The sequence below is a fragment of the Diaphorina citri genome, unplaced genomic scaffold, assembly GCF_000475195.1.
Source record: "Diaphorina citri unplaced genomic scaffold, Diaci psyllid genome assembly version 1.1 scaffold121, whole genome shotgun sequence".
Lineage (NCBI taxonomy): Eukaryota > Metazoa > Arthropoda > Insecta > Hemiptera > Psyllidae > Diaphorina > Diaphorina citri.
Window position 1 is genome coordinate 276507 of NW_007377558.1, and position 24407 is coordinate 300913.

The window sequence follows — 24407 nt, forward strand, 5'->3', positions numbered from 1 at the left end:
TTTGGTCCCTTTCCCCAAAAAAAAAAAAAAAAAAAAAAAAAAAAAAAAATCAATAAAATATGTAGATTATTACACTGAACAGCCTTACTCGACTTTTTTTTTGCCGCGGGCCACATTTGAGTGTTCTAAACTTCACGTGGCCCGCAGTTCAAAAAAATACAAGGGTAATAATGTGACCCAGTCAGTCACGTGATTATTTACTTAGACCCTCATTTGCACTATAAATTACCTCCACCGCGCCGCAGGCGAAATTATTTCAGGATGAAGACCCCCTTTGCCAGCCTAGTTAGCTTGTTTGATAATGCGTCTACCTTGTAAGGGCTAGGCCGCGGGTTCGATTCCCGCCCGAGGCGGATTTTAATGTTCGTTCGGAACGGCTGGCTTTCTCCTATCCTGTCTTCCTTCTCTCTTCGATTTTGGGACTGTATTTATTTCTTTCAATCATTTTTCTCATTTGCGCCGCTGGGAATACTTTTTTTTAATCCCAATTCATGCTAGGGGGAAAAGTCGAACAGTGCCGCAGGCGAATTTCATGAAAATTTCAGTCTATGATCTTCATTATGGAAATTCTTATGTTTAGCTCCACAGAAGAAACTAGAAATAATTTTGCGGGTAACCTATTGTTCTGCGTAGGTATACTATTGTTGGAAAAATTTCGATAATAAAATAAATAAAAATTGAAAGTAAACTTACTGATTTGATTATTCGTGACATGATGTGATGAAGGTCTTTGTGTTTTGACCAAGCAAAAGTCATTGGTGTGCAAGTTTTGAACCCTGGATGAAGTTGAGCGTTGACTGATAACAGGAGAAAGAGAACTTTATCAGGAATAGGAAACTGGGTCACGGGAGAAGTAATGCCTACTACCATTGTAGGTACTATTGTTGGAAAAATTTCGATAATAAAATAAATAAAAATTGAAAGTAAACTTACTGATTTGATTATTCGTGACATAACGTGATGAAGGTCTTTGTGTTTTGACCAAGCAAAAGTCATTGGTGTGCAAGTTTTAAACCTTGGTATGAAGTTGAGCGTTGACTGATAACAGGAGAAAGAGAACTTTATCAGGAATAGGAAACTGGGTCACGGGAGAAGTAATGCCTACTACCTAGGTACCTCGTGTTCATAGGGTCCCCACCTCCATTTATGAAACACTCATGGCCGGGACTACAATCATCAGAGTTTGAACTCGGTTCAAGTTTAACTCTTGGATTAAGCATCTACTGTTGCAGTTGGATACATTCCAGGGGCCAATTGTAAGTTTAATGGACTTCAGTTTATAATATCCTATTCCACCTTGTTGCGTACAGTATGCACCTAAAACCTCCGTGTTAGGGAGGTACGTACCGATTATTTCCGACGGTTTAAACCGTAATGAATTGCTACCTACCTAACCTGTAACCAGTGTTAAGGAAAATGCAAATGCATTGATATTAATCTGTGGCTTATGATTAAAATTTATTATAAGGAGTCATGTATGTAGCCTTAACTGTACCGTAGTAGATACCTAAATCCAGCCAAAACTTCGATTAAAGAATAAATATCGACCTTACCAACCTCTTGTTCGCCACTTCCCTTCCCTTTCATTTTTTTTTTTTTTTTTTTTTTTTTTTTTGAACAAAAAAATATTTATATTATTATCATTATTTTTTATGTAGGTAGTTTAAATTCTACAGATGTGTTTCTGATTGAAAGATAAGAGTTTATAGTACCTAATGCATCAGTCAATGACCGATAAAACTTTTTGAATTTGAATACCCAAGTGTAATACCAGTTAGGTATTAGTACTTACAGGTAACACAACAGTAAATAAATAGAGAAATATGCCCAAGTACCTACTCGTACGAATAATGTGTGTTCCAAGTTTCGGAAAAGTTCTTTCTCTTTGTACTCTTTCATTACAGGTACGTAGGTACCGACCATCAAGACTGAAGATGAAAGATTAGCAAGCCTAGTTATCTTGGAGGATAGCGCGTCTGCCTTTTAAGCTCTAAGTCGCGGGTTCGATTCCCGCCCGAGGCGGATTTCATTCTGAACAAATAAGGTTCGTTCTCGGAATGGCTGACTTAATGTTCTCCTCTCTTCAATTTCGGGACGATAAGACCTTAACAGTTACGTACAGCTCCTTCTTGATCAAATATTTTTTTTTAAAAGGAGCTGTATCTTATCGTCCCGCCGAAAGCGAGAGAGAGGGAAAACAGGGTAGGAGAAAACCAGCCGTTCCGAGAACGAGCGTTATCTGTTCAAGATAAAATCCGAGACTCAGTGATTCCGAGAGGGCGGGCGGGGATCAGATATTTTTTTTTTAAAAAAGGAGCTGTATCTTATCGTCCCGCCGAAAGCGAAGAGAGAAGGAAATTAGGGTAGGAGAAAACCAGCCGTTCCGAGAACGAGCGTTATCTGTTCAAGATAAAATCCGAGACTCAGTGATTCCGAGAGAGGGCGGGTATCGAACCCGCGACCTAGCGCTTACATGGCAGACCCTCCAAGCGAACAAGGCTGGCGTATTTTAATAGGTACCTATAAAGAGTTAGAAACCATGTTCATGTTATATGATGTATGTGCTACGTTATACTGGAAACTGGAATTCACCATGGCTGCTAAGGTATGAACTATAGAGCTGCGGGTAAGGTTATGTAGAAACATTTTCTGCATCGTATTATTTTCACATCCAAGTTCCACTATCCAGTTCTTAGATATCATTCTGTTTTGTACCTGTTAATCACAAGTTCGAGACTTTCCTGCCCTCTTGTCAAAACCTACCAGTACGCTCAGTACCTCAGTCAAACTTTTGAGCTCAGACTGTGAATTTTTCTTCTTTGCTCTGACGAATTTCTCCATATTTCCCCCGAATTACTGCAATATATCTATGTACATCGTTTGGTATTTATTGTTGTATATTTTGATCGAATCATGCGTTTTTCTTTGCTGGCGGGCGGGTATCGAACCCGCGACCTAGCGCTTACATGGCAGACCCTTCAAGCGAACAAGGCTGGCGTATTTTAATAGGTACCTATAAAGAGTTAGAAACCATATTCATGTTACATGATGTATGTGCTACGTTATACTGGAAACTGGAATTCACCATGGCTGCTAAGGTATGAACTATAGAGCTGCTGGTAAGGTTATGTAGAAACATTTTCTGCATCGTATTATTTTCACATCCAAGTTCCACTATCCAGTTTTTATATTTCATTCTGTTTTGTATCTGTTAATCACAAGTTCGAGACTCTGCTCCGGAATAAACTTTCCTGCCCTCTTGTCAAAACCTACCAGTACGCTCAGTGCCTCAGTCAAACTTTTGAGCTCAGACTGTGAATTTTTCTTCTTTGCTCTGACGAATTTCTCCATTTTTCCCCCGAATTACTGCAATATATCTATGTACATCGTTTGGTATTTATTGTTGTATATTTTGATCGAATCATGCGTTTTTCTTTGCTTTTGTTAATAAATAATACAAATTGATGATTCGAGTGGCATTTGACCTTTTACCTCTGTTGATAATATTCTTTTTAAATGTAGGTCAGACTATTAGGACCAACTCACTACACTAGGTACCTATCGCTTTTACTCGACAATTCAAGTTCCCGTCTAATTTTCGGTAGTTTTTTATCGTGATTTTCAAATTGTGATTATTATTTTTACTTTCTTTCATGCTATTTTTGTCACCTAGGTACATAGTTAGGTATATTTAAAGTGTGTAGAATTTTTATATATTTTTTTTTCCAAATCTGCCCAAATACCTAAATATTATTTTTTGAAAAAATTTACAAATCCGTTGTGACTTATAGCATTTGAAAATTTGAACATCAGGTAAGACCACTTTATTCATTTATAAATTATGTATGTTCTTTCTTCTTTAGTTTTTTCCAGCAAATAAAATATGTAAGCCAGCCTAGTTAGCTTAGTTGGTAGTGCGTCTGCCTTGTAAGCGCTAGGCCGCGGGTTCGATTCCCGCCCGGGGCGGATTCATCATTATCTTGTGAGTTTTATTTTATATTAACTCGACAATTTCCCCTTTCTGACAGTTCAGAAAACTCAAAACACCCTTCCTGAAATATCCGCTAGAAGATCTAGGTGTATCCCCAAGATTCCCTAGAATAATCCCTAGTTCGAAACCCTTGTATTTCTTGAAATCTTTTTCGTACTTGGTCGATCAGCTTTTTCAGTTGTCTCCTTTGTTTTTTGTTCACAGAGAGGAGCTGGCACTCAAAATAGGACTAACCGAAGCTCGAATACAAGTAAGTGTCTACTCCTAACATTTTACCATCCTTATCTTGTTTCAGTGGGAAATGAGCATCAACTATTTGAACAAGCTAGACTCTTTGCTCTCTTCCACGCTAGATCCGCTCTCGTCCGAGGATAGTTCAGAGTACAGTATGCTGCATCTTCATCCCCAATGGGGAATGATAGACAAGAGCGGGATATGGACGTCGGCCCAGCTGTGTCTCGTCAGTTCTCTGTTCAATCGATTGCGAGCGGTGAAACATTTGAGCGAAATTATAGTCAAGTAAGTAACATAGAACCTTGGATAGCCAGCTTAGGCCAGCCACTCATCTGACCTGACCAGGCCTTAGTTAGCTTGGAGAGTAGCGCAGTCTGCCTTGTAAGCGCTAGATCGCGTGTTTGATTCCGGCGGGATTCGAACCCAGCACCTCCGGGTTGAGAGTCAGTGCTCTTGACCACTCAGCCACAGAGGTGGGCCATCAAACCTCTTAATAAATAAAAAGAAGAAGAAAAAAGGAAATATTTTTGCCTAGGACAATCTCTACCATTAGCCAGCCTAGTTAGCTTAGTTGGTAGTGCGTCTGCCTTGTAAGCGCTAGGCCGCGGGTTCGATTCCCGCCCGGGGCGGATTTAATAACATATACCTACCTACATAAGTTAAGAGTTAATAGGAGAGGATATAATGTTGCATGTATAATGCTGGTATTTTAGGCGTATTCATTTCCCCATGATTATTATTGTTACAGTGAATAGCACAATAGTTTAATATTATTATCCTAAGAAGTATCATTTTAAGTAAAATATCATCGCTTAGGACAAAACAGAAAATGGGTAGGTAGGTATGTATAATTTTTTGTTCATTTGACGTTTAACATGACTGTACGAGTGTTACTATACTAAGGTGTTTACTTGTTTAGTGAAGGTGGCTTTTATCTTCCATTCGGTGACAAGCTACCCGGCCTACCTCATCCAATCCGAGTTAGGCCGGGAAAAGTCAGCAGATGATCACTCACTCACCCATCCAGATTATAACCACGCACAACGTTGCTTAACTTCAGTGTTCCATGGTGAACTGATGTATTGCTACTGTCGCTGGCTTTGGCCCCAACTTAGAACCACCACAACTCAGAATACAATTTTCGTAGAGTAAAAATATAATTTGGACGGACAAGGTCGAAAAATTGTTTATTTATTTCTGAAATTTTTATTGCAAAACAAAGCATAAAATAATATGGAACGAGGCCCAGGCCCAGTTTACTCTGAATTTTCGGACTTGTGTGACACACCAACAACAAACAGCTGTTACAATGTATCTTAAGTATTTTAACTTAAAAGTAAACATTCGATTCAGCCAGCCTAGTTAGCTTAGTTGGTAGCGCGTCTGCCTTGTAAGCGCTAGGCCGCGGGTTCGATTCCCGCCCGGGGCGGATTTTACTGTTGGATATGGAGAGTGTTAACACACCTGATTTGATATTGTACCTGGTAAGTATCTGCCTTTGAACACCGTGAGACATGGTCAGCCTTCCCCGTGAGATAGGCGTGACACCTACATCATATCTCACGGGGAAAGCTAACCATGTTGAATGCATCAATTTCCAATGGATCACTGAAGTGCAACGTTGTGTTAGGTAGGATTCGGATGGTTAACCGTCTGGGCAATCGCTTGTTATTGATATTTCCCACTCAGACTGGGTGATGAAGCCAACTTTTTTTACTTTCCTTATTTCAATCCATCGAGGAAAAGTAAAAGTGGATTTTGCCAGCCTAGATAGCTTAGTTGGTAGTGCGTCTGCCTTGTAAGCGCTTGGCCGCGGGTTCGATTCCCACCCGGGGCGGATTTTATCCCGATGGGATAATGTTCGTTCTCGGAACGGCTGGCTTTCTCCTATCCTGTCTTTCTTCTCTCTTGGATTTTCGAAACTTAGATTACATACCTATTTACCTACATCTTCGGTTAAAGTTTGGTGATACGCACTAGGTATGTACCTATTTATGTTTGTTAGAGGACGACAATAAAAATCCCATGTAATTTCACTCGTCCTCAGGGTATTTTTTTTAATGGTGGGATTTATAGCAAAATTCCCACAAAAATCTCGTCCTCAACACGCTCCCCTGTGCCAGATCCAATTCATTCTACCTCGAGCTTTTGCCGGTGGCCTATTTTTTCTGTGATTCTCACCTTAAAAAATTGTTATATTTGAACCTTTTTCGATAATAGTCCTTCCTTCCTTTCTTATTACAATAGTAATAAAAAGGTATAAGGAACGGACTATTGTATTCGCTTCGGTGTCGTCTGTGTTTCTGTCAGTCTGTCTGTCTGTTCCCATAGAAGGACTTATCAGGAAAATGGTGGTGCAAATTTTGTCGGACCCAGCTTGTTAATATTGAAAAAAATCTGTTGGATAAAGTACGCTCCGAGCGGAAATTGCACCCGCGCCGCGACACGCTACTCTCCAATCCTAGCCTGGTATTTTTTTAATTTAATTTACAGATAATGGCCAGCCTAGTTAGCTTGGTTGGTAGCGCGTCTGGCTTGTAAGCTGTAGTTCGCGGGTTCGGATCGCGCCTGAGGCGGATTTTATCCTAAATAGGTTCGTTCTAGGAACGGCTGGTTTTCTCCCATCCTGTCTTCCTTCTCTCTTCGATTTCGGTATTTTTTGGGACGATAGACCTCCGTTGTCAAAGTTGCCTCAATGGATTCTATTTTCTTCGCTATACTTAATGCCCGGTTCAATCTGAGATCGTTAATTAAGTACAAGCTCTTGTGATCTCAATCCTGAGTTGGTAAACCCCAGCCTTTATTTTGCAGATAAAGTCACCAGAGAGGACACTCAGGAAACGCTGGACTCCGGTCTGGAAGACAATTTCGAACCCATGACCCCCCTACGCGCCCAACTGAGCCAGAGTACCGCCGACCTGAACAAGTGGGCCTCCTGTCTCTCGCTCAACCCCGGGGCCCCCAAATTTCGCCCCGCTCCTAAAGAGACCTTCGTCGAGGTAGCCCTGTATGTTTGCGGGTTCCAAGATACGGCGCTGCTCCTATTGTTGGATATGGAGAGTGTTAACACACCTGATTTGATATCCTCTTGAAAAAAAAAAAAAATCTCTACCATTCAACCCCAATTTGATATCGATTTCAGATACGACTATCAAGTGATCTACTGCTACCAGTTTGCCAATCATCAGATATTCTACCATCAAAACTCCGAGTCCACTACTGGGCTACCCCCACCATCAGATTTGATGGGGTCGGTAGCACTCAAAGCCAGAAGAAGACTGGAAAGAGACTCCCAACTGATAATCCTGTAAAATTTTCCTAGATTTTCCTGTAAAAAAATACCCCGTAATTGTGATAAATTACATTACTTTCCTTCCTATAGTATAAGGAAAGTAAAAATACGACTCTGTTGAGCTATGACCAAATAAATTTTCTTTATTCTACCATTAAAACTCCGAATTTTTTTCTGTAAAATTATCGTAATATTATTGTGATAAAAAAAGATAGAAAGAAAAATCCCTAAACTATAATAAAGAGGATTTTAAATCGGGAAAAAAGTCATAATTTATTCTAGGTATATAATAGGTATTTATGTAGAAATAACCTTTTTTTATGTTGTGTCATTATTATTATTTTTTTCATTTCGCTTTAATTTATTTTTAAATTATTTGATTTGTATGTTTGTAATTTTATACATAGGTAGGTGTGTATTTTGATTGTTTATTTTCTTTGTCATGTAATATTATTTTATTTAAATGTACCTACATTCCATTTTGCTAGAGGAATCAAATAAACTGATAAGTAGGAGGTAACCAGGTAACTAATATGAAATTTACAGGGTGGTCCGTGATTTGCGAACCACGCTTATATCTCAGAAACGGCTGGGAATTAAGGAATGAAATAAACGGCATTCTCACAGTGTACAGAATTTTTGTAGAGCAAATTTTTTCGAGTGAATAGATTTTTTCAATTAAAATTTTATGCTGATTCCAAAAATTAAATAAAAAATGGGGGTTCCCATAAAAGTGACCTATATTTGGCAAAAAAATGGGCCGTTTTGCAAAAGAAATTGCAAATTTGAGTGACCTATATTTGGCAAAAAATGGGCCGTTTTGCAAAAAAAATTGCAAATTTAAATAATGCCATTTTAATCATCAAAATTTCATCTACATGATGCCGTTTATTTCAATCCTTAATTCCCAGCCGTTTCTGAGATATAAGCGTGGTTCGCAAATCACGGACCACCCTGTATATAATATATTTTTTTTTCTTTTCTTCTATTGGTTTTAACGTTACTGTATAACTGCTCTTTGGTGACGGGGGTTTTACCGTCCATTCGGTGACAAGCTACCTCTGCCTACTCACATTAACCTCACCCAGCCTGGAGAGGGACCTTCCGAATACCAACCACGCGTAACGTTTCTTAACTTTAGTGAACCATTATAATAATAACAATATAATAATAATGGTTTATTTATTGTAACCTGAACATCGTGTTTCTTTGTTTCCTATATAAGTACCAATGGTACTTTTCAGGAACGATTATCTTCTGGGTTAAAAAATTAAATTAGCCTTCCTGTGGTAAGTCTTCTGTGTTAAGTCATTAAAATTTTTCTTCTTGTTGCGTATTCTTTCTATTTTCTCTCTTCTTGTTATTTTTGTTTTATATTTTTGTTATTTATAAATTAGGACTAAAATATTTCGAACAACGTGCAAGGTTCCCTCGGGGGGGGAAAAAAAAAATCAGCTCCGCGTAAAATCCACTATCATTTTTTTGTCTCGATAGAAAAAATTGACCTCACTACTCACTTTTAACCCCCCAGCCTTTAAGTCCACTCGTGTTTTACCTCTATGATATTTTTTCTGTAATGGCGGATTCGCGGGAAAATTTAAATTTTCACAATTTTACGAAGATGATTTTTCTTGAATTCATTCGGATCTAGCACAGGGGAGCGTGTTGAGGACGAGATTTTTCGAGAAAAATCCCATGACAACAGTAGGGGGATGGGATTTTATTTCTTAAAAAAAAAAACCTCTTCAAAAAATTCCTAGATCAAATACAAGGGTTCATCAAATCTAGTGTCTCTTTTACCTTCTACGAATATTGTCATTTTCATTCCACAAGCATCCCCATTTTAAATTCAATACCCATTTTATTAAATGAAAGAAAATAAGAGAGAAGAGGCGCCAAAGAGGAAGAGAGAGAGAGGGAGGGAGAGGGAGAGAGAGAAAGAGAGAGAGGGAGGGAGAAAGAGAAAGGGAGGGAGAGAGAGAAAGGGAGAGAGAGAGACATAATTTACTCTGTGTTGTAGAGCTTGTGTTCTTTTTATTTATTTTGAAAAAAAGTAGAAAAATGTGGCTTGAACATCGCACGACTTTCATATACCTACCTACATGATTGGGGGGAACAGAACATGGACTGAAAATTATTTCGTCTTTTTACTTTCTTTATACCTACTTTTTTTACCCCAAGGGCAAGCTAAACGTAGACCCTTGAAAAATGGAGTGCGCCTGAAGCCTGCGGCGATTATTCCATCAATATTTTAACAGCAGGTTAGGCATCTTTTTATCCTTTCTTTTTCGCTCAGATACTTATTCTGGGGTTTGTAAAACCAAACAACCTACATTCTACATTGTAGCCGCTAGTGCCTAAAGTCATGTGATGTGTTCCAATCCTTTCGACCCCAATAATATGTAACGTAATAGAAAGTAAAAAGTAAGAAGAAAGCAGAAGAGAGCTTACTCTCTCATTTTTCTTGGCTCACTGCTTATGCTGTCATTTTTATGAGAACTTTCGAGGAGTGAACACGGGAAGTCGAGGATGAGTTATGGGAGGAAAGGTGAAAAGGAAGAAAAACGAGAAGTTATATGTAACACAGAAAGTAAAAAATAAACAGGGTGTCCACACAAACGGCTGTTAGTAGGCGACCATCGACGGAGAACCGACCATTGACTCTGGCCTAGTACCGAACCTAGAGAAAATAAACAAAAAGGACCCAGGAGTTAGGTCCTTAATTTTTACATAAAAGACTTCAATTGAAAGTTTTGAAGTAAAATCGACTTATAGGCCATAAGAAATATCTAAGTCATTTTTAAATCAAACCCCTCAATAATATTGTGATCATTTGTGAATATTACTAGGTACATTTTTGAAAAGGTCAAGTACGTATTGAAAAGTAAGGGATAAATAAGAGAAAAGTATAAGAAAGTAAGGAAAAAAGCCAAAGTAAGACATAAGGAGGTAGAAAAGAAGGAAGTCAGCAGGGCCGAACTCAGCCTAAAGTGGGCCCCGGGGCTCTAACAATGGGCCCCTTATATTTTTTGTCTTTTTTACAATAATGAGAAAAGAAAACAAAAAACAAAAACAAAACAAACAAACAAAACAAAAACAAAGTAATTTAGCTAAAGTATTTTTTTTTTTTTTTTTTTTTTCCAAGGGCGAACGGCTCGTGCCCATTGAGTTGATTGTTATTTTGTATTTATATTTTGTATTTATATTGTTACCATCTGTATCTGTAAATAAAGTTTGATTCAATTGTATAATAATAATAATAATAATAATAATAGGTACATAGAATTGGATACAATTAATAGATGTAAATTTAGAAGGGCAATAAAAGATCTAAATATAAATAAAAAGGTATAAATAAAAAGCGTGATCGGAAAAATAGGCAATTTGCGTAAACGTGGATTGGGGTGAATCTCTTCCCAAATTTCAGGGTAGCAGAACGTTAATTATTCATTTTCATTTATTTTATACCTAGGTGGCTTGCCACCCGGGGTGGATTTTCTCCTGATGGGATAATGTTCGTTCTCGGAACGGCTGGCTTTCTCCTATCCCGGGACGATAAGCAGTTACAGTTCCCTCTAAAAAAAAAAAAAACTACTAACAAAAATCTGACCCGAAACAACCAATTTTTTCCGTCATTTATTCTCTCTTCTTCTTCTTCTTCTTCTTCTTCTTCTTTAAAAATTTTTCTGAATATATCCCTAAAAGTACCTGAGTTCTTCTTCTTCTTTTTCTTCTACTCCTCCTCTTCCTCTTCTTCTTCTCCTCCTCTTTCTCTTCATTCGTTCAAAAACTAAAAGTTGCACATTAATTACTATGCAGATGCACATTAATTACTCGCTCCAAACATTTCGCCACTCTGATGTTATTCATACATTTTTGAGCACCCTTCAAAACTTCAAACTGTACTTATCCCTCTTCACTCCCGAGGTCCTCTTTCGGACCCTGTCCTGAAAGAGGAAATTTCTCCATCATTCTGTTCCTTCTACTTTTTTGAGAGAGAGAGAGAGAGAGAGAGAGAGAGAGAGAGAGAGAGAGAGAGAGAGAGAGAGAGAGAGAGAGAGACTGGGGCAAACGGGACCCCCTGTGACCGACCCTGTGAAAGGGAGATTGGTCAGGAAAGAGATTAGAGTCTGTTTTTTATGTCCGAAATGTAAATAAACAAAAAGCAAAATATTATGGACCGGGGAGGGGGAACTTTCTTTTCAATTTAATATTAAGATCCTTTCAAAGAAGGAAAAAAGGGAAGGATTATGGGGGAGGAAGTGGGGGAGGAAGAATGAGGGTCGAAGTATAAGGAGGGGGGTAGGATAGGGGGCGAGAGATGACGGAGAGGGGAGGGGAGCAGAATGAAAGAGGGGGCCAGGGATGATTGGGGACGTGGAAAGGAAGGGGAAAAATCTTGTATGTATACTTAACTTCTTATTACCGTTTCTTCTTCTTCTTCCTCCTCCTCCTCCTCCTTTCATAAACATCCTACTAGAATTCCTTCTTCTTCTTCTTCTTCTTCTTCTTCTTCTTCTTCTTCTTCTTCTTCTTCTTCTTCTTCTTCTTCTTCTTTTTCTTCTTCTTCTTCTTTTTCTTCTTCTTTTTGAACTTCTTTTTCTCCTTCTAAAAATTCCTCCTCCATAATTCTCTGCTCTTTTCTTTCTTCTTCTTCTTTTTCTTCTTTCTCCTGAGCTTTTTCTCTCTGATTGATTACTGAATATCAGAAAGAAATCAGGTAAAGCACAAAAAAGAAAAGAAGACGAAAAAAAAGTGGAAATGATATGAAAAACGGTAAAAAAAAAATCCTACTTCATTTTGCCCCTTTTCTTTCTCGTTTCTTCTCTTTCCGTCTACATTAGACTCATGTGGTCTGTGTCGTAGTGTGCCTATCCCGTAGTATGCCTCTCATCAGATGGGCGAGACACAGTACTTCCCATTCAGGTGCTAGGTGTGCAAATGCAGAGATGATATGCAAAGCTCGAATTTCCTCCAGGAACACAGGCTCCAGATCGATGTCTCTTCACAAAACTTCCAAGTGAAAATCAGGTGAAATATGGAGGGAGAGGAAAATAAAAAGAAATTCCCTCCGAAGTGTAAATGACCGAAAGGCAAACGTGACCGGAATTTTACCGTACGGGGGGGGGGGAAGCCCCGTGTCTTGTCCCACAAGGTGAATAGAGGAGGAAAATTCCCTTTTTTCTGTACATAAAGATGAATGGAGGGAGGGAAAAGTCGCTTTTACCGTCCGAAAAGGTGAGTAAGGGAAGAAAAAGCCCCGTTTCTTGTCCCAAAAGGTGAATGGAGGGAGGGAAAATTCCCTTTTACCTTCCAAAAAGGAGGGAAGAAACGAGATAAGGGGAGAAAGGTCAGTTCGTAACATATTCTCAGAGTTTTTGCATATTGATTATGCAAATGTCGTACGATTTGTTAGGTCTGCTTGTAGGTACTCTCATATAGACGTATACGTTTCGTATAGACGTAGGGTAAGTGTACCATTTATTCGCCCACTTGTACCATACGCCACATAAGTCTGAACTGGACGAACTTTTTCAAGATCCAATTTCATCTAAAGAAAGGGCTTAAAGACTGCTATCGAACCAGTGCTATTCAAAAATTGTAGTCATAAAAACAAAAATTAGAAAAATAAATGTGGGCAGGTGGGCCAATAAATGGTACATTTTTTAAGTGGGCGAATAAATGGTACACTTACCCTATACCTTTCGTATAGACGTAGGTATATCGTATACTCGTTCTTTTTCTCGTAGAATATCGTAGATCTAAAAGTCCAGTGTCTATTCCAGGGGTTCCCAACCTTATGTCGCGAGCTACTCAGTTGACTAGGAGACCCTTTGCGAGCTAGGTACGTACGAGTATTACCTACAGGTACATAGGTATACTACATAAAGGCAGTGGTGTCCAACTTAGCGACCCGCGGGCCACATGTGGCCCGCCAGACAATTTTTGTGCCCCGCGAAGCTTTTTGAATGGACCTCATGGGGCTTTTGTCTTTTACTATGGGGTGGACTACTCCGAACATGGAGCATCCACCCCCAGTCCCTTCAAGAACATCCTGGATACTGGCCTGTTCCCCTGTGTATGTGGCCCGCGAAGTATACCTGCGAAGGTAGCATGTGGCCCGCATACACATGGACGTTGGAAATCCCTGACATAAAGGTATACCGTACCTGTTTTCAGCTTAAATAGGTCCTGCCGAGAACATCCTGGATACGGGCCTGCTTATCTGTGTATGTGGCCCGCGAAGTACCTGCCAATGTAGCATGTGGCCCGCATACACATGGACGTTGGAAATCCCTGACATAAAGGTATACCGTACCTGTTTTCAGCTTAAATAGGTCCTGCCATGACATGAATAGAAAAAAAATTTAGCTCAAAAATTAATCCATCTTTACTCTTTCTCCCCGTCTCTCTCTCTCTCTCTCACTCTATGTTGCATTTCTGCATTTCTATTTTTGTTCTATATCCTGGACGTGCTAAATCTTTTTTTTTCGGTCTTTGTATCCACCATTATTGGGCAGCCTTTTTTTTCACAAGAATAAAATTAAAAGAGTTAAAAAAAAAAAAAAAAAAAAAAAAAAACAAACATTTAAAAAAAAATTTTCCGAAAAAAAAAAATTTGGTTCAATCCCAGCCGAGGTATGGAATTTTATCCTCAATATAATTTGAGAATTTGACCACAATAATAGTAGCAGCCTACTGCTGGAGTAAAGGGACTTTTCAGCCCTATGCTGGTAGTATAAACAAGGTATATTCTATTCTATTCTATTCTAAACAGAGATGACATCATTTTTAGGGATAGGGAAATAAAGGTGGATGGAGAAATGAAAGAATGTACAAATATGTAGGTAGGTACATATAGGCACTCGTAAATGAATGTTCATCACATGCCTTACACTACCCTTGTCGTGTATACCCACATCGCCCTTTTTCTTTGCTATTAGGGAGGGAAAAATATTGATAAAAATCATTTGGAATGTGACAAGTAAAGGTGAGAGAAGGAGGGAGAAGAAGAAGAAAAAAAAAAGAAGAAAACAGGGAAGGAAGGGGGAGACGAAGCAGGGAAAGGAAGGGAGGAAGAAGAAGAGAGGGTGAGAAAGGGGAAAGTGAAAGGAAGGAAGAGAGAAGAATGGAGGAAAGAGGGAAAAACGCAGTTAAAGAGGGAGAAAGGGTGAGAAAAAAGGAGGAGGATAGGTAAAAAAGAAAGAGAGGGAAGGGAAGAGAGAAACGCAGTTAAAGAGGGAAGGGAGGAAAGGAAGGAGGGAGAAAGGGAAATAAAGAGAGAGAGTCTGTTCACAACAATGAAGTACAATATGGCAAGGGTCTCTCTCCCCCCCTCCCACATTGTGTACGGTAAAAATTTGAAGTGGAAATGAGTGGGGGAGGGGGAAATGGGAATTTTTGAGACGCAAAGATTGGGAGGGAGAGGAGAGCGGGAGAAATTTTTCAAAAAATAATGAAAAAGTAAGGAAGTAGGTACCGTACGAAGTGAGATGTAATATCTAGGTATTATGAGTGAGAGGGAGAAGGGATTTTTGAAGGGGATTGGAGATCAGGGGTGACCAAATTTTGGACGTTCGCGGGCCACTTAGGATGAGTGAGAATAAAGCCCGCGTCTCACATTGTAAGCGTAGACGCGCGACTTTGAGTAGCGCGTAGTCGGTTGCAAAACCGAACCTCTATCTTAGCTGGCTCTGTATTCACAGGGCCGTATTTATGGGGAGGGGCGAGGGGGCCCGGGCCTCGCCTCGAGCTTCATTTTTCTCCTTTACTATATGTCAGACTCCGAAAAATTGGGGGGTCCACGACTACATTTTAACAAAACCTTATTTTGTTCTGAACTCAGTGATGTTCATTTCAACAAGCTACGACAAGTTATAAGAAAGTTATGGGCAAATCAAAACACAATAATAAAATTAAAAGAGTAAAAAAAAAAAATACAGGCGCATTTGAAATGAGAATTTCCGAGAAAAAAAGCAATCAGTTACAATGAATAGGTGTCTGTTGTGGAAAATTTTGAACGAAGAGTCAGTGCCAGAGTGCCATCATACCTTCATTCTTCATTTCATTCATTACATAGTCAACATTCTCATCATACACGTTCGCAACATCTACTCGACATTCCAGTGAGATGGAAAGAGGATAAAGAACAAAAATAGAAACGCAACACAGAGAGAGAGAGAGAGGTTCGATAGAGGGAACTGTAACTGCCAAGGTCTTATCGTCCCGAAAGCGAAGAGAGAAGGAAGACAGGATAGGAGAAAGTGAGCCGTTTTGAACTCGAACCTTATATCCGTTCAGGAAAAAATCCCCCTGGGCGAGAATCGAACCCGCGACCTATCGCTTACAAGGCAGACGCGCTAACCTCCAAGCTATTTAGTCTAACTAGGGTTGCTTCCATCACACAGTTTCTTGTTTCTTCTACAAACTATTAAACCGTTGAACTGTTTGTAGGTATAATGGAACAACTTGTTCTAAGTTACTTATACTCGAAGCGCTATTTCTCCTTCTGGTCGAACTATACTCTTCCAGGAACAGGAAACCTATAACGATATCAAAAGAATCTTTGTTTCTCGGAACGACTGGCTTTCTCATATCCTGTCTTGCTCTTGGATTTTGGGACGATAAGACCTCGGTTCTTACAGCTCCCTCTATTGAACCTCTTGAAAATAAGGGTGGTGAGGGCAAACAAACATTCCTACTATCAAAATAAACAAACAAACCAAAAAACAAAACAAACAATCAAACCAACAAACAATCGAAACAAACATTCAAACCATCAAACAATCGAAACAAACATTCAAACCATCAAACAAACAATCAAACCAACAAACAATCAAACAAAAGAAACAACAAAAACAAACAAAGCTTGGGCGTGAAGAGGTCCTGTTGAAAGCTTGGGTCAATTTCGTCAGGTTTCATAGAATAGTTTTTCCCTGGAATAGAAGCGAGTAGAATATAAAAGGAAAGGAAAATGCTGTTAGTGGGTGACGAAAATGGTTAACCCATCAAGTGTCGGAATATCAAGAGGCAGAATCCACTAAAATTGGCAATTGATGGCCAGGAATCCACTGAATTGTCAATACAATTAATGGCAGACACAGAATGGGCTAAAGATTAAATCAAATACCTACCTACCTACATACGTAGATGGATTTTTTTTCTTCCTTATTTTCCTTTGTGGTAAAGATACTGGCAGACACAGAGAACAGAGTGGGTTAAAATGAATAAATTATACATTTTTCTCCTTTTTTTCCCACCTCTATGATGAAAAATTCTTAACACAGAGACTACAGAGAGGGTTAAAGTCAATTAGTTATTTGTTTCTCTTTATGGTACGAAAATAGACACGAAGGACATCCAAGGGTTTCTAGAATCTAGAGGACCTTTCCTAAAGTTTTCCATTTCCCAAGCTTTTTGATGTCACCGTCCGACGGAGTATCATGAAACTTTCAAAGGTGCAAAAATATTAGGGTCAGCCAAATTAGAAGTTCGAAGAATTCGGAGTAACGAAAATGAACGAAAAACGAACCTCTGTTGCCCATTCTAGACTAACTCACTCACAGAGGGTGTGAGAGACCTAGAAAGCTTTTTCTGCCACATACTTTCTGACTGTTTGGCAGGCCTTTATCTAGGTCTGTCTGTGAACCTGAGCGTGAATGGCCGGTACTACAGGTACCTATAGAAAAAGACATCTTGCAGTCGCCTGGTCACGGTTTCGGCTGTATCCTCGTCTGGTCAAGGCGATCGCCTGTAGTAGTCAAGACGCTGGTAAACAGGAGGGTGTGGGTTCAATCCCAGCCGAGGTATGGAATTTTATCCTCAATATAATTTGAGAATTTGACCACAATAATAGTAGCAGCCTACTGCTGGAGTAAAGGGACTTTTCAGCCCTATGCTGGTAGTATAAACAAGGTATATTCTATTCTATTCTATTCTAAACAGAGATGACATCATTTTTAGGGATAGGGAAATAAAGGTGGATGGAGAAATGAAAGAATGTACAAATATGTAGGTAGGTACATATAGGCACTCGTAAATGAATGTTCATCACATGCCTTACACTACCCTTGTCGTGTATACCCACATCGCCCTTTTTCTTTGCTATTAGGGAGGGAAAAATATTGATAAAAATCATTTGGAATGTGACAAGTAAAGGTGAGAGAAGGAGGGAGAAGAAGAAGAAAAAAAAAAGAAGAAAACAGGGAAGGAAGGGGGAGACGAAGCTATAAAGATGGGAAAGGAAGGGAGGAAGAAGAAGAGAGGGTGAGAAAGGGGAAAGTGAAAGGAAGGAAGAGAGAAGAATGGAGGAAAGAGGGAAAAACGCAGTTAAAGAGGGAGAAAGGGTGAGAAAAAAGGAGGAGGATAGGTAAAAAAGAAAGAGAGGGAAGGGAAGAGAGAAACGCAGTTAAAGAGGGAAGGGAGGAAAGGAAGGAGGGAGAAAGGGAAATAAAGAGAGAGAGTCTGTTCACAACAATGAAGTACAATATGGCAAGGGTCTCTCTCCCCCCCTCCCACATTGTGTACGGTAAAAATTTGAAGTGGAAATGAGTGGGGGAGGGGGAAATGGGAATTTTTGAGACGCAAAGATTGGGAGGGAGAGGAGAGCGGGAGAAATTTTTCAAAAAATAATGAAAAAGTAAGGAAGTAGGTACCGTACGAAGTGAGATGTAATATCTAGGTATTATGAGTGAGAGGGAGAAGGGATTTTTGAAGGGGATTGGAGATCAGGGGTGACCAAATTTTGGACGTTCGCGGGCCACTTAGGATGAGTGAGAATAAAGCCCGCGTCTCACATTGTAAGCGTAGACGCGCGACTTTGAGTAGCGCGTAGTCGGTTGCAAAACCGAACCTCTATCTTAGCTGGCTCTGTATTCACAGGGCCGTATTTATGGGGAGGGGCGAGGGGGCCCGGGCCTCGCCTCGAGCTTCATTTTTCTCCTTTACTATATGTCAGACTCCGAAAAATTGGGGGGTCCACGACTACATTTTAACAAAACCTTATTTTGTTCTGAACTCAGTGATGTTCATTTCAACAAGCTACGACAAGTTATAAGAAAGTTATGGGCAAATCAAAACCGTCAGGTAACTCTGGGTCACCCTGTATTATGAAAATGATATGAGGTCTATAGAAGGTCGTATCATTTTCATATTAGGTTTGGTTTTGCAGCCGACTGCGCGCTATTCAAAGTTGCGCGCCTACCAGCCTTACTCTTGAGGTTCGCGGGCCGCTAAGGTGGGGGGTAGCGCCTCAGGCGAAACAATCTAAATGGAAAACCAAAGACCAAATTTTATGCAGACCGCCCTTTGGACATCCCTTGTGTAGACAGAGAGGGTTGTAAAAAGAGGGAGAGAGGGAGAACTTTCAAATGAGAGAGAGAAAGAGAGAGGGAGAGAGAGGAAGAGAGAGAGAGAGAGAGAAGAGAGGAAAAAGGGAAAACCAATTATAACTTTAATTACAATCACATCAAAAAGTTCAATTTAGTCACTCCGTGCTCCCATTTTGGTGCACTTTATAATAGTAGTCGATTTTTTGCTATTACCTACAAAGTAAAGAGATTTTTTCCCCCTGGCTGGGTATCGAACCCGGGCCTGGGATCTTACCTGAAGCTTCCATACACGATGAGTAGAATGCTGATGAGAAATGTGGATACCCGGGACGAATCCATGATGGAGTAAGCCCTGCAATCACAAGCATCATAGTTTTTTACATGGTTTTTTTTTAAAGAGGTTTTCTTCTTCTTGAAAAAGAATACATAATATTAGGTATCTTACCTACTTGTTTTTCTAATTCCAATTTATCTTTTTCTTCTTCTTCTTCTTCTTCTTCTTCTCCTTCTTCTTCTTCTTCTTTTTCCTCTTCCTCTCCTTCTTCTTCTTTGTCTGTAAAGAAAATATAATTTTTATCAGTTTGTTCGTTTTGTTGTGTCTGTGAGCTAGAAAAAGGTCGTATCTACCTAATGCAAAAGTGAACTCCGTGTTTTTTTTTTTTTTAAGAGGTTTGACAGAGGGAACTGTAACTGCTATGGTCTTATCGTCCCGAAATCGAAGAGAGAAGGAAGACATGAGAGAGAGAGAGAGGGAGAGAGAGAGAGAGGGAGGAATAAGGTGTTGAGAGAGAGAGATAGAGAAGGGTGGGATGAAGAAAAAGAAGAATATGGTGCGAGAGAAAGAGAAAAATGAGGATACCGAGATAGAGGAAGAGAGAGGGAGAAAAGGAGAGGTTGAGAGAGAGACAGGCATTGGAAAGGGACAAAGAAAATTGAGAAAAGGAACAAGAACAAGAAGGAGAAAAAGAAGAAGAAGAAGGTGTTTGTGACTTTATGACTTTAAGAAAAGAATTCCGCGACAAGTTACCCGCTAGGTACCTCAAATTAACCTCACCCAGCCTTGAGTGTTGCTTCGTCCGGATACTAACCACGCGCAACGTTGCTTAACTTCAGTGTTCCATGGGGAACTAGTGTATTCAAAGTGCTATCCCCGCTGATGCTTCGTTCAACTAAATCCTCCGCTAAAGTCCTGAATTCCTAAAAAAGAAAATAGTAGGTAATGATATTTTTATCATGTTTTGTTTGTGTCGCTGTTTTTTATTGTGCTTGTTTTTACTTTCTCTCTCTCTCTCTCTCTCTCTCTTTCCTATTTAGACTGCAAATGACATACCTACTCTTCATTTTACAGAGAGAGAGAGAGAGAGAGAGAGAGAGAGAGAGAGAGAGAGAGAGATGGGAAACACTAAAAAAAAACTTCTGTATATAATCTTGGGGTTTAATTACCGTCATTTTGTCTCTCTCTCTCTCTCTCTTTTGACACCTATTCCGTGTTTTGCCTCGTGGTAATTTCGAGTTGTTTCTCTTTGTAAAGGTTTTATTTATTTATGTTTCCTCTTTTTCCTCCTCTTCTTCTTCTTCTTCTTCTTCGTCTTCTTCTCCTTGTTATTAGTTCATCCTTATTTCCTGTAACTCTTTCTCGTCATGTGTGTTTGTGTGTGTGTGTGTGTGTGTGTGTTTTTTTTTTTTTTTTTTTTTTTTTTTTGAACACTTGGTGGGGGTATGCTCCAAAGTAGCGGCCAATATTTTCATAGTATTATATTACTACATTTAGGAGCAAAAAATAGCCCCAGGGTGCCCCTCTGAATACAGTCTTGGTGCAAATTTAATGCCCCAACAAGTCTAAAAGAAAGGTCTATTTTTTATTTTATTTTTTTTTTTAATAGAATTTCTAATTTTTTGATAGAAATCATATACAACTCTCTGCCTCTAATGGCTTGGTAAAAACAGAATAGAATTCTACCTTGGTATACAAATAGAATAGAATGCCTCCCTATGAAGAATTAGTTAGAATAGAATAGAAGAATATTTGAATTTGAATTTGAATATTATTTCTTTATTTTTGAAAATTAGTTTACAATAAAAAGCATCTCCTAGGCTGATTTCAACCTCTGAGGAGATGGTTATTCTTCCTCGGGGGCGAGTAGATGTGAAACATAACGCCCGACTCTCGGACCCCGTACCTGAAAAATACAAGGACAGGGAGAACTATAGTTAGAATAGAATAGAATAAAATATAGAATAGAATAGAATAGGATTTGAATTTGAATATTATTTCTTTATTTTTGAAAATTAGGTTACAATAAAAAGCATCTCCTAGGCTGATTTCAACCTCTGAGGAGATGGTTATTCTTCCTCTTCATTGGTTACTTATATCTAACATAGATAGGTAGGTACTTGTAATTCATTTCATTACATGTAAAATACACAGGTTTTCAAGATTTTAATAAGTGGTAGGTATAAAACAATTGAAAAAACATAATAAAATTTTTAATAGAATAATACTTAGGTACTCAATATTCGTATTAGGTATAGTGAACAAAATTTTGCCTTTTTTTTGGGTATTTGGAATTTGGTATTTGGAACAGAACAGAATAAAATTTGTATTGATACAGTAATTGTACAAACACAATTTTCTTTTCTATTTAGATATAATAGATTCAAATAGAATGCCTTTTATAAAAATATTGGAATTGTGTTATAATACAAGGTGTTCAAAAGTTGTCCTTTTCTCTATAAACAGGGGTTAGCAAATGCTCTCAATCTGAGCGACAGCGGTTCTCAAAGTTGCCTTTTAAAAAAGGGCTAACCAGGGGGTAGCTCAAGGTGAGAGCGTTTGAGGACCTCTTGTTTACAGGGAAGAATAGAGTCATACTTATTTTGTGGTACGTTGATTTTGTGTACCCTGTATAATACTTGGTGTTTTTATTATTATTATTATTATTATTATTATTATTATTATTATTATTATTATTATTATTATTATTATTATTATTATTATTATTATTATATTATTATTATTATTATTATTAATTATTCATTATTTTTCTCATTTTAGTTGTATATTTCAATAAAAAAAATGTAAAAATGGGGGATTATTCCCGCTTGAATAATCTTAAAAAATAATAATAATAATTGAAATAGACTCTTGAAGAGTGGAAGAGGCAACCACAGGCGAGGTTAAACGTTTGTTCTCCTTCTCATATCCATATAAGGGTATTGAGGAATTCTAGGTCTATCATGCGGTGGGTGACCTAAATTTTTTTTGGACAGTGAGGGGGGGGTGTGTGTTTTTGGGGGAGGGGGGGGGGGGGGGGTGGTGAGGTAAAAACATATTTTATACCCACCTAGTTAGGTGGGGGGAGGGGGGGAAAGGGTAAACAAGTAAACATCGAGACTCAGATTGCATCTCGCAGATTCTCGATAGCAAGTTTGAATACGCGTAGGCTTAGCTCCTGATTTGTATCAGTTAGATAGGTACCTATGTTACAACCTGCCTCTGAACTACACAGTCAATATAATATAGGTACCTACATTTTATTTTCAAATATTTTGATTCATAATATTGTACAATATTGGAATCGTAAAATGGATTTTTTCCCGAGCTCATTGCTCTCAATGATATAATATTAGGTTCGGATCAGCTAAAGCGGGACAATATCGGGACTTTGGGCAAAAGCGGGACATTTTAGCGTCCCCAGAGGATTTCTCGGGACAGCGGGACCAGAGGCTCCAAAGCGGGACTGTCCCGCCGAAAGCGGGACGTATGGTCAGCCTAGTCCTACTGTATGTTTGAGTCCTACAAGTATTCTTGTATTGTCCTGCTCTCTTCCCTCTTCCTCCTCCTCCTCCTCCTCCTCCTCCTCATCTCTCTCTCCCCTCTTTCTCCTCCTCACTCTTTTCCTCTCCCTCTCTATTTTTTCACCTCCTCCTCCTTCTCTTCTCATTTCGTGTTCAATCTCTTCCACTTTCTTTATTCTTTTGTACACAGACAATGTTTTTCCTCTTACTTCTTTCTCTTTTTGACCTTATTCTTCTCCATTCTTCCTTCTCCCTCCGTTGTTCTCCTTATTTTTAACATAATGATTCTCCCGAGAGATTAAACAAGCTGCGCCCGTCCCTCCGGGAATTTTTTAGCCCGTAGTTTATTCGATCGTGATTAGAGAAAATCAGTACCTATGTACCTACCTATAATTTGTTTAATATTCAGTTTATTATAATTATTCTTGATTTGATTTTACTTTCATGATGTAATGATTTAAAATCAAGACTAGAGCCCGTTCTCCCTTTATCCCCAATATGATGTTCAAGTCACTCATCCATTTATTGGCCTTTCTCGGCGTAGCTTAACACAGGAGACGCTAAAACCGGTCTTAAATGATCGACTGAAGTGTTATCTAAAATTTTCTCGCTTTGAGTTTATAGGTCGTCGCGACAAATTTCAAGATCAGAGCTCATTTGTGTGAGAAAATGTGAAAAAAAATCCCCCAAAAACCAGTTTTTTTTTTTCGGCTTTATTGTTTTCTGGACAAAATTTGCACCACTGCTTTCGTGTTCCTGGTAAAAAGACCTTTAATTTGATATATAGGTCGACCAGGTTTGGATAAGTCCTTCTATGGGGACAGACAGACACTTTTACCGCTTTTTGGCGGTTTTCGGTGTAATTATGTCGGGAATAATATAAGCTAGAGACTTGAATTTTGGTATGTAATTCACAAAATTAGGTACCGTATTTCAGCTTAAATAGGTCCTACCATCAAATAATAACACAGAAAAAATAAACAATTTAGCTCAAAAATCAATCCATCTTTACTGGCTTTTTTTCTCTTTCTCCCCGTCTCTCTCTCTCTCTCCTCTCTCTCCTCTCTCTCTCTCTCTCTCTCTCTCTAATTTTTTTTGTGCCTTTTCATTCACAAATGTGACAAGGATGAAACACAAAACGTTTGGTTGAGATAGATGCTGCGCTTGGCGGTATTTTGACCGCTTTTGAAAAGATTTCAACCGTTTTTTAAAAATAGTGTAAAAGTATTGTAAAAGGGTAAAAGATCCTCTCTCTCTCTCTCTCTCTCTCTCTCTCTCTCTCTCTCTCTCTCTAATTTCTTTTTCTCTCTCTCCTCTCTCTCTCTCTCTCTCTTGCAATTCTATTTTGGTTTTTTATCATCCACGTGCTAATTGTTTTTCTTCCGGTCTTTGTATCCACCATTATTGGGCAGCCATTTTTTTTACAATAATAAAATTAAAAGAGTAAAAAAAAAATAATAAAAAAAAATACAGGCGCATTTGAAATGAGAATTTCCGAGAAAAAAAGCAATCAGATACAATGAATACATAGAATTGGATACAATAAATAGATGTAAATTTAGAAGGGCAATAAAAGATCAAAGGTATAAATAAAAAGCGCGTGATCGGAAAAATAGGCAATTTGCGTAAACGTGGATTGGGGTGAATCTCTTCCCAAATTTCAGGGTAGCAGAGCATTATTTAATCATTTTCATTTATACACTGAGCAAAAAAAAAAAAAAAAAAAAAAAAAAAAAAAAAAAAAAACAAATGTCCCCGACAC

At 38.7% G+C, this 24407-nt stretch overlaps 2 protein-coding genes across 2 annotated transcripts in view; both read left to right on the forward strand.

Moving 5' to 3' along the window:
* LOC103524803 overlaps positions 1-24407 on the forward strand; it is a 46989-nt gene that overhangs the window by 18942 nt on the left and 3640 nt on the right. The window lies entirely within an intron of this gene.
* On the forward strand, positions 4281-8045 carry LOC103524798. The gene is made up of 2 exons (XM_008489831.3): positions 4281-4510; positions 7368-8045. Exons 1-2 carry the CDS (start codon positions 4293-4295, stop codon positions 7534-7536), a joined length of 387 nt encoding a protein of 128 aa, XP_008488053.1. The 5' UTR covers positions 4281-4292; the 3' UTR covers positions 7537-8045.

Coding starts and splice junctions, on each gene's coding strand:
- LOC103524798 (XM_008489831.3), top strand. CDS start 4,293: ATGAGCATCAACTATTTGAACAAGCTAGACTCTTTGCTCTCTTCCACG. Junction 4,511..7,367: donor TTGAGCGAAATTATAGTCAA/GTAAGTAACATA, acceptor TATCGATTTCAG/ATACGACTATCAAGTGATCT.